The following is a 12,846-nucleotide window of genomic DNA, read 5'->3' on the forward strand; positions in this document are numbered from 1 at the left end:
GAACCTAAGGGGCTAAACGTCAATGAAGACACAAAATCATACTTTTTTCTGTTGTTCTTAGCGTCACCATAGCGAAAAAGGCTTAGAGCTGCTGATAGCAGATGTAGAAAAATTACTTTCCTGTGAAATAATTTTTCTCTGCAAAGTGTTACCACTGCTCTTTAAGATGTGGGTGTGCGGTCTGTCTGTCCGGTCGGATGCCAAGGGAAGCCTTTCTCTGTAAGATCATGACTCCCACGTGGCAGGGAGATGGGGAACACCCCAGTGAAACGCGCAAAGTCACATATTTGAATCTAGCGAGAAGCAGAAAGCAAAAGCTGGTTAATCGGAAGACGTCCTATGCTTTTCAAAAGCGCGGGGAAGTGGGGTTCCCCGTTGTGTGTGCTGTTTTCACTCTGAAAACCCAGAGGCGGGGTGCCCCCCGCCCACTGAACGCAGCCTTCTTCTTCTCCGTAGGTGCACGGCAGGAATTTACTGTCCATTGACTATGACCGGAACATTCGCACGGAAAAAATCTATGACGATCACCGGAAATTTACGCTGCGGATCATTTACGATCAGCTCGGACGCCCTTTCCTTTGGCTGCCCAGCAGCGGCCTGGCTGCCGTCAACGTGTCTTATTTCTTCAACGGGCGCCTGGCCGGGCTGCAGCGCGGCGCCATGAGCGAGAGGACGGATATCGATAAGCAGGGCCGGATCATCTCGCGCATGTTTGCAGATGGGAAAGTCTGGAGCTACACCTATCTCGAAAAAGTAGGTGGTGTTGATTGACCTTCTGACATTACAGAGACAAAAAATTGACGTTTGGCTTCATTCTAAGTTCCATACGTAACGTACGCAAATTATCTGAATTTTTAGGTGTTCCAGCTGTTAAGAGTCCCTTTGTACCTGGTCTCAAAATTCCTTAGGCGTTGATTAACCTTCTGACATTACAGAGGCTTCATTCTAAGTTCCGTACGTAACGTATGCAAATTATCTGAATTTTTATATGTTCCAGCTGTTAAGAATCCCTTTGTACCTGGTCTCAAAATTCCTTAGGGTTCAAAAACGCAACTGAATTTGACTAATTTCTAATGGGAAATATGTTGTGTCTTCTGGTATTTTCCTGAAAGCAGCTAGGCTGCAATATAATGGCGTAAATTAACGCAATGAATTGTGCTTAAGACTGTAAATGCACAACTAAACCTGACAAAAGATTCAGATAGAACAGGTAATTTATCTTTATCATTATTTATTAAATGAAAATACAGTAATGCATTTTTACTTAGCCTAATTAAGACACTTCAATCACAGAAGTGTCTTACTTCAAAATTCCGTATTATTTTCCTTTTCCCTTCCTTGACTCTGTTGCTTTAAGCAGACCAGAGCTGATGTTTCTCTGCTCAGTTTCTCCCATATTTCACAGTCATATTTGCGAATTACAACTGCTAGCAGAAAGATAAATGAAGTAATTTGTCTAATGCTTCTGCATCCCGCAGAAAAAGGAAAGCAAAAAGCTCCTACCGAAGGGAGAGTAGCTAACAGATTGCTAACCTACACTTTCTCTGGACTGTCAGCCTATTGATTTCCAAGTAGCAGATCCTCTTATCTGGCAACCTGACAATATTCCCAAGCAGCTCTGTGCCCCTCACTAGCGGATCTAATTCTCTTTTTATTCATTTATCAGTAGTGCCTCTTCAGCAAACTTTGCTTTAATACCTTCTTAGAGGTCATATGCTTAAAGCAAGTAATGGCGGAGTAATTTTTTTCCCCTGTAGTCGATGGTCCTGCTGCTTCAGAGTCAACGACAGTACATCTTCGAGTACGATTCTTCCGACCGACTTCACGCCGTCACCATGCCCAGCGTTGCGCGGCACAGCATGTCAACTCACACCTCCATCGGCTACATCCGAAATATTTATAATCCTCCTGAAAGCAACGCGTCGGTGATTTTTGATTACAGTGACGATGGGAGGATTTTAAAAACATCATTTTTAGGTACTGGCCGACAGGTCTTCTACAAGTACGGAAAGCTCTCCAAATTGTCTGAAATTGTTTACGACAGCACCGCAGTTACTTTTGGCTATGATGAAACTACGGGTGTCCTAAAGATGGTGAATTTGCAAAGTGGGGGGTTTTCTTGTACAATCCGCTATCGTAAAGTCGGTCCTCTCGTTGACAAGCAAATCTACAGATTCTCGGAAGAAGGTATGGTCAACGCAAGGTTCGATTATACGTATCATGATAACAGCTTTCGAATCGCAAGCATCAAACCCATCATAAGTGAGACGCCTCTCCCAGTTGATCTTTACCGTTACGATGAGATTTCTGGCAAAGTGGAGCATTTTGGCAAATTTGGAGTTATTTATTACGACATAAATCAAATCATTACCACCGCAGTTATGACCCTGAGCAAGCACTTCGATACCCACGGGCGCATTAAAGAAGTGCAGTATGAAATGTTCAGGTCCCTGATGTACTGGATGACTGTGCAATACGACAGCATGGGAAGGGTGACGAAAAGAGAACTGAAACTCGGTCCGTATGCCAACACGACCAAGTATACCTACGATTACGACGGAGATGGGCAACTGCAAAGCGTAGCGGTAAACGACAGGCCGACCTGGCGCTACAGTTACGATCTGAACGGGAACCTCCATCTCCTGAACCCCGGCAACAGCGTCCGATTGATGCCTCTGCGCTACGACCTAAGAGACAGGATTACACGCCTGGGTGACATCCCGTACAAAATCGATGACGATGGGTTCCTGTGTCAGCGAGGCTCCGACATGTTTGAGTACAACTCCAAAGGACTCTTAACGAGAGCTTACAACAAAGCAAATGGGTGGAGCGTTCAGTACCGTTACGACGGACTCGGCCGAAGGGCTTCCTGTAAGACCAACCTGGGGCATCACCTGCAGTACTTCTACGCTGATCTTCACAATCCGACGAGGGTGACTCATGTCTACAATCATTCCAATTCCGAAATCACCTCTTTGTACTACGATCTGCAAGGCCACCTCTTTGCAATGGAGAGTAGCAGCGGGGAAGAATATTATGTCGCCTCGGATAACACGGGCACTCCGTTAGCCGTGTTCAGCATCAACGGTCTCATGATCAAACAGCTTCAGTACACGGCTTACGGGGAGATTTATTATGACTCTAACCCTGATTTCCAGCTGGTGATTGGGTTCCACGGAGGGCTGTATGATCCTTTAACCAAACTCGTCCATTTTACCCAGAGGGACTATGATGTCCTGGCTGGACGCTGGACGTCTCCTGACTACACCGTGTGGAAAAACATTGGTAAAGAACCCGCTCCTTTCAATCTGTACATGTTCAAGAGTAACAACCCTCTCAGCAATGAGCTGGATCTAAAGAATTACGTGACAGGTGAGTCTTATGTTTCTTATAACACTAAGTTTGGAAGTGGATTTGGGAAAGAAATGAGACTTCTCCTTACTAGCCATTTGCTGAATCCCTTCCGTCAAGGTTGGGCCATTTTCCTTTTTGTCTTATGAAGAGGGCTCGTTCTTTGATGCTGCTCCTCACTAAATGAGAAGCCACAAGGAATTATCGGGGAGGTGAGGGGAAATTCTGCCTAAACATTCAGTTTCGGCACAGCCATAGTGCTCTTCCTGTGGGACCAGTTCCGTATGAAGATGTGTTCATTCTAATTTTACGTAACAAAAAGAGAAGTCTCCTGCAAGAATCACTAGCAGGTGAGTTGCAGAATCAGAAACGAGAACTGCTCAGCACCTCTTCCCTTCAGGACTATTTTCAGCATTAACTGCTGACTAAGCCTGTGGGCACCTTATGAATTAGCACCAAGAAGGGATTTAATTAAACCTCTTTTTCGCTGTTTAACTTCTAATATGCAAACAATCTTTAGTCTTTTAAACAAAAATCTTGATGTTTTCCAGAATTATTTCCTCCTGAAAGACTAAGAAACGTTGTGGAATATGTAAAACTGAGAAAGAGAAATGATAAAGTACTTTTGATCACGTATGTTACAATTGGGCAAATCTTGTAACCTCTTCTTAATTAGTAATAATTTTTCCCTTAGTAAGATCACACAGTACTTGAACTAGCTGTTGGCAATTTCTAAAAAGGAAGGTAATTAATACGTCTTCAGGAAAAGCTTTTTTTCAGAACTGAATATGCAGTCTACAATAATTAGAGCAGCGGTACCATTTTTTTGGAAGGATCTATCTTAATTTTAATGGTTATTTGAATTTTAAGAAAAGTTTGTATTTCCCTCAAGAAAATCATAGCAAGTTTCGTTAGTATGCTGGGACCTAATTGTATGTGTAACGCACATTAGGATAACATTTTGTTGACCTAAATTCAACAGAATTCCTATTTCCATCCACCACTGCCTAACTTAGATTTTCAGTGTCTTCTTACAATATTTTGTTACGTTCTGAAATTGCATTCACTTAATTTATCCGTCCACTGGATGAAATCTGGGAAGATATGTTGCATTTTGTTATAACATGCACCTTGTAGTTTGAAAAATACTTATTTGGTGATGAACATAATTTGTTGCTGTATGGACTAAACAGATTATCTTGCACAAGCCGTGATCACGTTGGCACCTTGGTTGTCACAGCTTAAAAAAAAGAAACGAAATACAGTAAACAAAATACTTTCCCAGCCCAATCCATTCTTACTCAAGGAATTCCTGTAGCAAAGGAGCACATTAGTTAAACAGAATAGTAACTACATTGTATATAGGTCCTTTTTTTGCAAAATTAGAGCAGCTGAAGTGAATTGTTTGGGAGCTACCATTATACCATAAAATAAATTGAAGCCTTAAAAAGGAGTAGTAACCCTGCGCTGTCCTAGGCTACAAGAAGGCTATGGTAGGCACTCTGTGGTGGGAGGTACAAACAAGTTCTTCATAGAAGCAGAGCATTTTACTGTGTATTTTAGTTTCAGAATGGCTGAGAGAAGGCGGCTTTGGCTCTCAGATGCCCACAACCAAGAAGTACTGTATCTTTTTGTGATTCAGTATTACCTCTGCTAAAAATTTTGAGAAAATCAGGCTTTGCAACAGCAAGGAGGTGCCGTGCTGCGGCACATGTTGTGTTAAAACATAATTTTGGTAACTGAAATACATTATTGGTTCTTAATACCCACTGAGTGAGAATTACTGTTAGTAATTTAGTTACTTGGCTTGTTCAGCCAGATACACAGACAGTGTTCCACTGGTCGAACCCAGAGCTAGAACTTTCCAAAGCTCACCCCAGAGCCCAGCTGTGACCCTCCCATGCAGCTCCTACTTTTCCATACTGGCCCTGGAGGGACGGGGAGGATATTCATGGTGCCTAAATTTAGACATCAGAATTACAAGTCTAGCTTCTCATCACGTTTAGTGGAGCCCCCCCGAGACCTGAAGACAGCTAATAGAAGAACTAGGACATAGAAGAGAAGTCGTGTATTTCCCCAAAGGACTTTGCAGATGTTTTTAGGATTACTAACCTAATAAAACATCATTTTACGATACAGTTTACAGGTTACTTGAGCCACATCAGAAGGTATCAGAGATGAAACAAGTATTGCATATGGTAAAATGTTTGGATAATCCATACACTGTAATGGAAAAAGAATGAAAGAGGTGGCATGTCCGTGATGAACTATCTAGGGTAAATTTAAAGCAATTTTTTTCTGTGCCTGTTCATGGTGAATTACTACAATACCATAAAGTGCCATGCTGTAATATAAATGATGAGTTCCACTGCTACTTGAAATTAAGGAGGTAAAGGATGGATTTCCTGAACTTTTTGATTTCCTCTATTTAGTACACACATTCATCTCTCACTTGCCTGCTTACTTTTCATTTTTAGATGTCAAAAGCTGGTTGGTGATGTTCGGATTTCAGCTTAGCAACATTATTCCTGGTTTCCCTAGAGCAAAAATGTATTTTGTGTCACCGCCATACGAGTTGTCTGAGAGTCAAGCATGTGAAAACGGACAGGTAGGCAGAAATATGCAGAAATTATTTTTCTTGATAAATTTGCCCCACTCCATGAATAGAACTGCTGTCTCCTGTGTAGTTACAGCAGAAGGCCAAGTATTTATTTCAATGTAAAATGGAGTATAGCTAGATTCTATACTAATGAACATATGTCTTTCTTGCCAGCCTTCGTTGTTATCATAATTACAGTGTCATTAGCTTGTCTTTTATTGAGTTCTTCCTTGATTAACAAGTTGTAACTCGATTAACTTGATTAGCAGTGACAAAGGGGGACTTTGTCAGGGTAATTTATCATCTGTTGTACCTTTGGTGAAACCATCTAATAACATACATGCTGCAAGAAACTTAGGCTGGTCCTTGCTGTACTGCTAAGAAATGATATTCTTCTCACCCTGTAATAGGATTTCTCGTCTTTTTTTTTTTTTTTTGTCTGATGCTTTTCATAGTTAGAGGCTGTAGTTTGCTACTCCAGTTACTCCAGTTAACTTCAGTTACAGCAATTATACTGAACTGTCAGGTTAAGGATGGGAAATGGTAAATGCTTTTGACCATTGTAATGATTTCCAGCCCATTTTATAAACTTGGAAGAGTACTAGGCTAGTTCCAAACCTAGTCTTTGCTAGTCAAGTTTGTGGTAACACAACGGAAATGGTCATATAAACATACCACGTTCACAGTTTTCTAAGTCATTTGAGAGTCTAAATCCCCTCTTCAGAAATTCCTTTAGTATTTTGAAGCCCATATCTGTTTTCAAAAAGACGTCCATTCACAAGCATTATAACCATAGGTTCTGGTTGAAATCTCTGGGCAAAAGTGTTAACGTGGAAGTTAGGTGCCATCCTTTAGTAGATCGATTCTGCTTGTTTCCAGCCCTGATTAAAATTGTGCTAGAGTTGGGTCTTTCTTGTTCTTCTAATGAACATTTGCCAAAATAGAGACTTGTGGTGCGCACATCCTACAAAGGGTGATTAAGGAGAAGTAGTTTATTTGATATTCCTGATAGCAAAAAGTGGTTTGCCAAATGAGTCCTTCCGTGATTCTGAGTGGGCTATGTAAATGATGGGTAACTGAGGGTGGTCTTTCTGTAGTATAGAATTTTTCACTGCCTGACGTTCCTTCAAAAAATCAAAGGCAAGATTTAGGACTGGTCTCTGAAATGAGTATTTTCAGATCTATATCTTCTTCTTTGGTTGTTTTTTTGCTTTGTTTTGCTTTCCCCAGCTAATTACAGGCGTTCAGCAGACAACGGAAAGACACAACCAAGCTTTCATGGCTCTCGAGGGCCAGGTCATATCTAAAAGATTACATGCCAGCATTAGAGAGAAAGCAGGTCACTGGTTCGCCACCACCACGCCGATCATCGGGAAGGGAATCATGTTTGCCGTGAAGGAAGGCCGTGTCACCACCGGCATCTCCAGCATAGCCACGGACGACAGCCGAAAGGTCGCCTCTGTCCTTAACAGCGCTCACTACCTGGAGAAAATGCACTACAGCATCGAGGGGAAGGACACCCACTATTTCGTCAAGATAGGCTCAGCCGACAGCGACCTCGTCACCCTCGCGCTCACCAGCGGGCGGAAGGTCCTGGAGAGCGGCGTCAACGTCACCGTCTCGCAGCCCACTCTGCTAGTCAACGGCAGGACTCGAAGGTTTACGAACGTTGAGTTTCAGTGTTCCACCCTGGTGCTCAGCATCCGCTACGGACTGACCCCCGAGACGCTGGACGAGGAGAAGGCGCGAGTGCTGGAGCAGGCTCGGCAGCGAGCGCTGGCGTCAGCCTGGGCCAAGGAGCAGCAGAAGGCGCGGGACGGGCGCGAGGGCAGCCGCATATGGACAGATGGAGAGAAGCAGCAGCTTCTGAACACGGGAAGGGTGCAAGGTTACGAGGGATATTACGTCCTGCCCGTGGAGCAGTACCCAGAGCTAGCAGACAGTAGCAGCAACATCCAGTTTTTAAGACAGAATGAGATGGGAAAGAGGTAACAAATTAACCTGCTGTCATCCTTTGCTGGATGGATCAGTAGTCGTAACTGTTATCTCCTCTCCTAAGGAGATGAAGACCTAAATGGGGGCACTAGGCTGAGCTACTCTGGGATAGTTAAGTGGCAAAAAAGCTCATATTTTTTGAGTTAAATGCTACTGTTCAAGTGATTAAAAACCACATCCTGAAGTGGACTAAAGCCAGACTGAAAACTCTTAACCGTAAAAATTAAAAAGTACCCCTGAAATATTACCCACTTGTTCTGGGTCTAAAGAAAAAACAAAAAGAAGGCCTCGTATTGTATTACCTCACTCCATTCACACGTGAGCAAACTAAGAAATCCAAGTGGGCCACTTTCACTGACCAGCTGATGAAACACTGATGATTCAGACTGCTTGTTTGATAAATATCCAAGAGGTTTTCATTTAAAGCAAAATACAGGTGCATTTAAAACATGACTTTGGGGTGATTTGTGTGTAGCAACTGGAGGACAATAAGAATGCAAGTGAGAGCGCACTGGAAACAGGAAAGAAAAATATATTTAAAAGTTCCAAAACCACACTTGCACTCTGACCCTCCGTTTGTCTGGCCTGAAGCTTAACTTATTCAAAGAGGGCAGAGTGTAATGGTACGTTCAAAATGGTGGCTATAAATCACTACAGATAAATTTCATACTCTGTTTGTCTTTGAAGATTTCCATTGTGGACAGTATAACACAGTTACAGGGTGTAGTCTGTTTAGATTCAGTAGTTTGTTGGTATCAGTTCCAGTAGAGCTGTGGGCATTGTGTGTATTTTACACTATTGCAAATGGGCACCACGTCAGATCACCCTGTACATACATCAGCCAGAAGGCACAATCACTGTTTCAGATTTAAAAATTATTAGTGTGTTTGTTTGGTCGAGAAACTGAGACAATCACATTACAGTCACCATGAGAAAAGGAAAAAAAAAAAAAGAAAAAAAGTCTAATAAGAACTTTGGTACAAGAACTTTTTTGTAATATACATGTATGAATTGTTCATTGAGTTTTTATATTAATTTTAATTTGCTGCTAAGCAAAGACTAGAGACAGGCAAAGATAATTTATGGCAAAGTGTTTAAATTGTTTATACATAAATAAAGTCTCTAAAACTCCTGTGAATTACTTGTCTTCCATTCTGAAATCTCTTGAAAATGAAAAAATGTTAGTGCCTCACCGTCATCTAATGCACACAGCACCTTCTATGTCAAAATGACTTGCTCTTCTTGTACCGTGGATTCTACAGAGGGCTGGTCCTTTGATCTCTGAGTAAGAAAAAAGTCCTACACGTGCGTCACCCAAAACCCTGTTTGGGACACAGCAGAAAAATTGGGAAATGCTTTAGAAATTCCCCCTCCGCACCTCTATGACTAGCAGCCCTCAAACTGCCATGTTTCAGTCCTGGGATTAATTTAATTGCACTAAAGTAACATCCGAACAATTTGAAAATACAGTAATATCACATTAAATGGGACATGGGAGGCTGTGCTGTGAGCCGGGAAGTCTCCGCGAAATCCATCGTCTTTGGAGATTGCTTATTTCTGCCACGTTTAAAAACGGGAGGTAAGATCAAAGACCCTCTCCTAAGCAAACAGTCACTCCTGATGGTGTTAAAAGGGAGCCATCCGTCAGGCAGAGCCCCGCTGCTTTTATCTCGTTTGTGGCTGGGGAGCTCTACTTAATTTTGAGCACAGTTTTGCTTTTGGGGTTGCAAATGAGGCTTTTAATGATTCATGATATCGACAGAGATGCTCGAGTTGATTATGGGCATCAATTCCCTCCAGGGCATTTTTAAAGCGGAACAGTTCAGGGGCTCTGTCGTGTAACACCTGTAGCACTCGGAAAGGGCATCTCATTTTTGCCAACAGAAGCTGTCCCCTTCTGACCGGAGCCTTCCCCCGACGTGTCTGCCTGACGCAGCGCACGCACGGGAACCCTGTTACTCATCCTCTGAAGGATGAGTGTGGGTACATTTTCAGATGAAGTCATGTATATCCATCACTGCACTCGTGTTGAAATGCTGCTACGTTATCAGACTGTCCTTTACAAGTGTAACCTCTTAAATAAGTATTATTTCTTTTTTTTTTCTTTTTTTTTTCCCTTATGGAGGCATAAAACATGAAATCACCAGGTGGAGACATTTCGTGCTATCACGGTTTTTCTGGATTACCCTTGCCCTGTATTGGTAAGCTGCTTAGGTTTGTTTTGATTTTTTTTCTAATGGAATTTTTCTTGCAGTTGAGAGGATTGAAATGAGAACCTGTTTGCATGGTCCCCAATATCCTTTATTCTGTTACCAGTTCTTCTGAGGCTGAAACTCTTTCGAATTAGCGATTCTGCTGCTTCCAAAGGAAATTCAGTTAAACTAAAACCAGATGGAGAAGCAGCATTAGGGTACGGTTTGTTGGTTTTTTTCCTGTTGGATTGAGGTGACTGAAGGAATTCGATATTTCTTAACCTTGCATTTCAGCTTGAAAAAACTGTTTTGCTTCCTGACTTAGCCTAAAGCCTCGGACTTTAGACGTAGGGCTTGTGTCTCACACCCTGCCCAGCACCACCACTGGTGTTTTGCCTCTCGAGGTGGCACTCCAGGGCTTTTTGGCCACATGATGGCAGTTCTGCCCATTAGACACTCAGAGGCAAGGGCTGTCGCCTCCTTGAGTGGCCTTGCCCACAGCAAGTCTCTTCCAAGCAAAGGCACCAACAGAAGTTTCTCCTAAAGCTGGACCAGAGCAACTGATCAATGGCATCCTCCTGGGAACAAATGCAGGGAAGGAAGCATTTGGACTCTGGGGTTTTTTCTTTGCTAGCTGGAGTGCAAGGGCTGACACGTGCACACGCGCCGTGCTCTGAGCATGTGCAGAGCCAGTGTGAAACCTGCACGGGAGCCCAGCTCTGGTGGTGTTATTGTTCCATTGGTTATTGTAGCTTCTGAGAAGTTTCCTGCCAGGAAGGAATGTGCCAACAGCATTCTGCCTCTCTAGTATTACCCGGTAAGTCCCTGATCTTCCTGTAGCCCAGGCTCACCATCGGTGTAAAAGCAGAAGAGCTAGATATCCCTCATCTGCTCTGGACATGACCATAGCACCTCCTCATGTTCGTTGGTCAACGTTTCCTGTGTAAACACGCATCAGCCCTCCCTGGGAATCCAAACAAACCACATCAGAGCTGAGTGCCATTCAATAATTTGCTTTAACTGCTTTGTGCTATGATTTTTGTCAGACTCGCCCTGTTGCCAAGTCTTGCAAGCAGTCTGTGGTGACTGAACACGGGGGATACATTAAACATTCAGCTTTGGGGATATATTAAACATTCAGCTTTGAGGCTACAGCCCTAGGAAACTCAAAAGGTAAAGTTTCTGTTGCCCTGTCATACTGTCCTGTGTTCAGCTGGTGATCTTGCCTGAGAACCACGTGTTAAGGTCAGTCACATACTCAGGTGGCCTTTGCTGTGCAGCCATTAAAAGGTAAGATCTTACTCTACTAAGGTAGGCTGGCCGTAAAAGTCTTACACCATCCAGACGTTAAGCACGAGGCCCTTAATCTCAGGAAATACAGGTGTTTTTCTGGAAGACAAGACCTTCTACAGCTATAATTTTTTCTTCTCCGAGGAGGAACTAAGAGTAGATGTCCCTGGGCAATTTTGAACATTGAGATGGGAACTGGGGCTTTACTAGCCAGCTGTAGAGTTTAACAGGCTTCCTGGCTTTAGCTAACCCCTCTGCCTCTCAGCTGCCTCTGAGCTTTTCTGCCGATAAGGAAAGGTCCTTCCCAACCTCTTCAGCTACAGCCTGAAATAAAGGGGGTTTTTATTTATTTACAAGGATTACTTAATTTAAACTTAATTGCATCCGCCACTCCTCTGGAATCAAATTCCCTTCTCCACCTCAGTGGCACCGATTGCTGAGGGCTGCACGCTCACAGAAGAGTTTAAGACAGGTTCATCGACTGCCACGGTACAGCTGCAAAAGACATTTTACTTGCCAGATCTTTAGCTTTGCAGAGAGAACTTTAACAGCCTTACAGTCACTTTCAGCCCATGGAAGACATTGAAGGAGTGCTGGCTCCAGGCGGTGACTCCATTGGGCAGCAGCTGTCCCAATGTTGGTAGGTACCAGTGTATATACATTATATGCTGCAACTGCTCGTTTCAGTCCATAATATCTATGTAATTCTCTCTCCTTTGCCATGTCTGTCTGTTATCTCCCTAATAAAGAGCTTTATGCAACATGCTTGAAAATGGAAGTACTGTTAGCAGTGTCAAAACACAAACTCCCCTGTGTTGATAAAGCCTCTCCTGTCTAACCCAGCGCAGCAGTGCTGGGCAGATCTGCAATTGTGGCCACGAACCGTATGTGTCTGCAGCACCATCTGAGCAGTCGTTACCTGAGCTACTCCGAGGAGCTCGCGGTGTTTAACAAGCAGCCAATACTGGGTCACTCATCATCACAACATGCTGTGCAGCACCCCCGCAGCTGGACCCATCACACTGAGGAGCTAAATTAGTGATTGTAATTGCAGCTGACCAAGAGCTCACTATGTCAGCTCAGCCTCCCCACCACCAGCACCACAAATAAATAAAACCCAAGGGGCGGAAGCGCTGGTGCGATGTGCTCAGGTACCCAAGTCGTGTTCAGCCAGATGACTAGGAAAGGGTTTGGCAGAGAAGGCAGGGGCTCAACCAGCCAGACTCTCCCACACATCGTTTGGGCGGCTGACTGTGAGCACCTGCCGTGCTGCAGGCTCGTCAACCTCTGCAGACACAGCCCCGAGAGCCACTTTTCCATCTGGGGAACGTGTGGGGTTTGCATCAAGGCAAGACTTGGTGCCCCAGCAGGTCCCTTGCACCCACCCATGTGCTTCAGTTCACCTGCAGCTCAGCAAGT

General features: G+C 43.6%; 1 protein-coding gene across 1 annotated transcript; it reads left to right on the forward strand.

The window, feature by feature from the left end:
* Positions 1-456: 456 nt before the first annotated feature.
* On the forward strand, positions 457-9,083 carry LOC104279521 (teneurin-2-like; the record flags this gene model as incomplete). Its single annotated transcript, XM_009876832.1, has 4 exons — positions 457-753; positions 1,758-3,372; positions 5,829-5,959; positions 7,181-9,083. Coding segments are annotated over 4 exons (2,805 nt in total), but the record flags the coding sequence as incomplete, so codon positions are not given.
* Between the last annotated feature and the right edge of the window lie 3,763 nt (positions 9,084-12,846).

Source organism: Apaloderma vittatum, unplaced genomic scaffold (assembly GCF_000703405.1).
Source record: "Apaloderma vittatum isolate BGI_N311 unplaced genomic scaffold, ASM70340v1 scaffold18009, whole genome shotgun sequence".
NCBI classification, from domain to species: Eukaryota; Metazoa; Chordata; class Aves; order Trogoniformes; family Trogonidae; genus Apaloderma; species Apaloderma vittatum.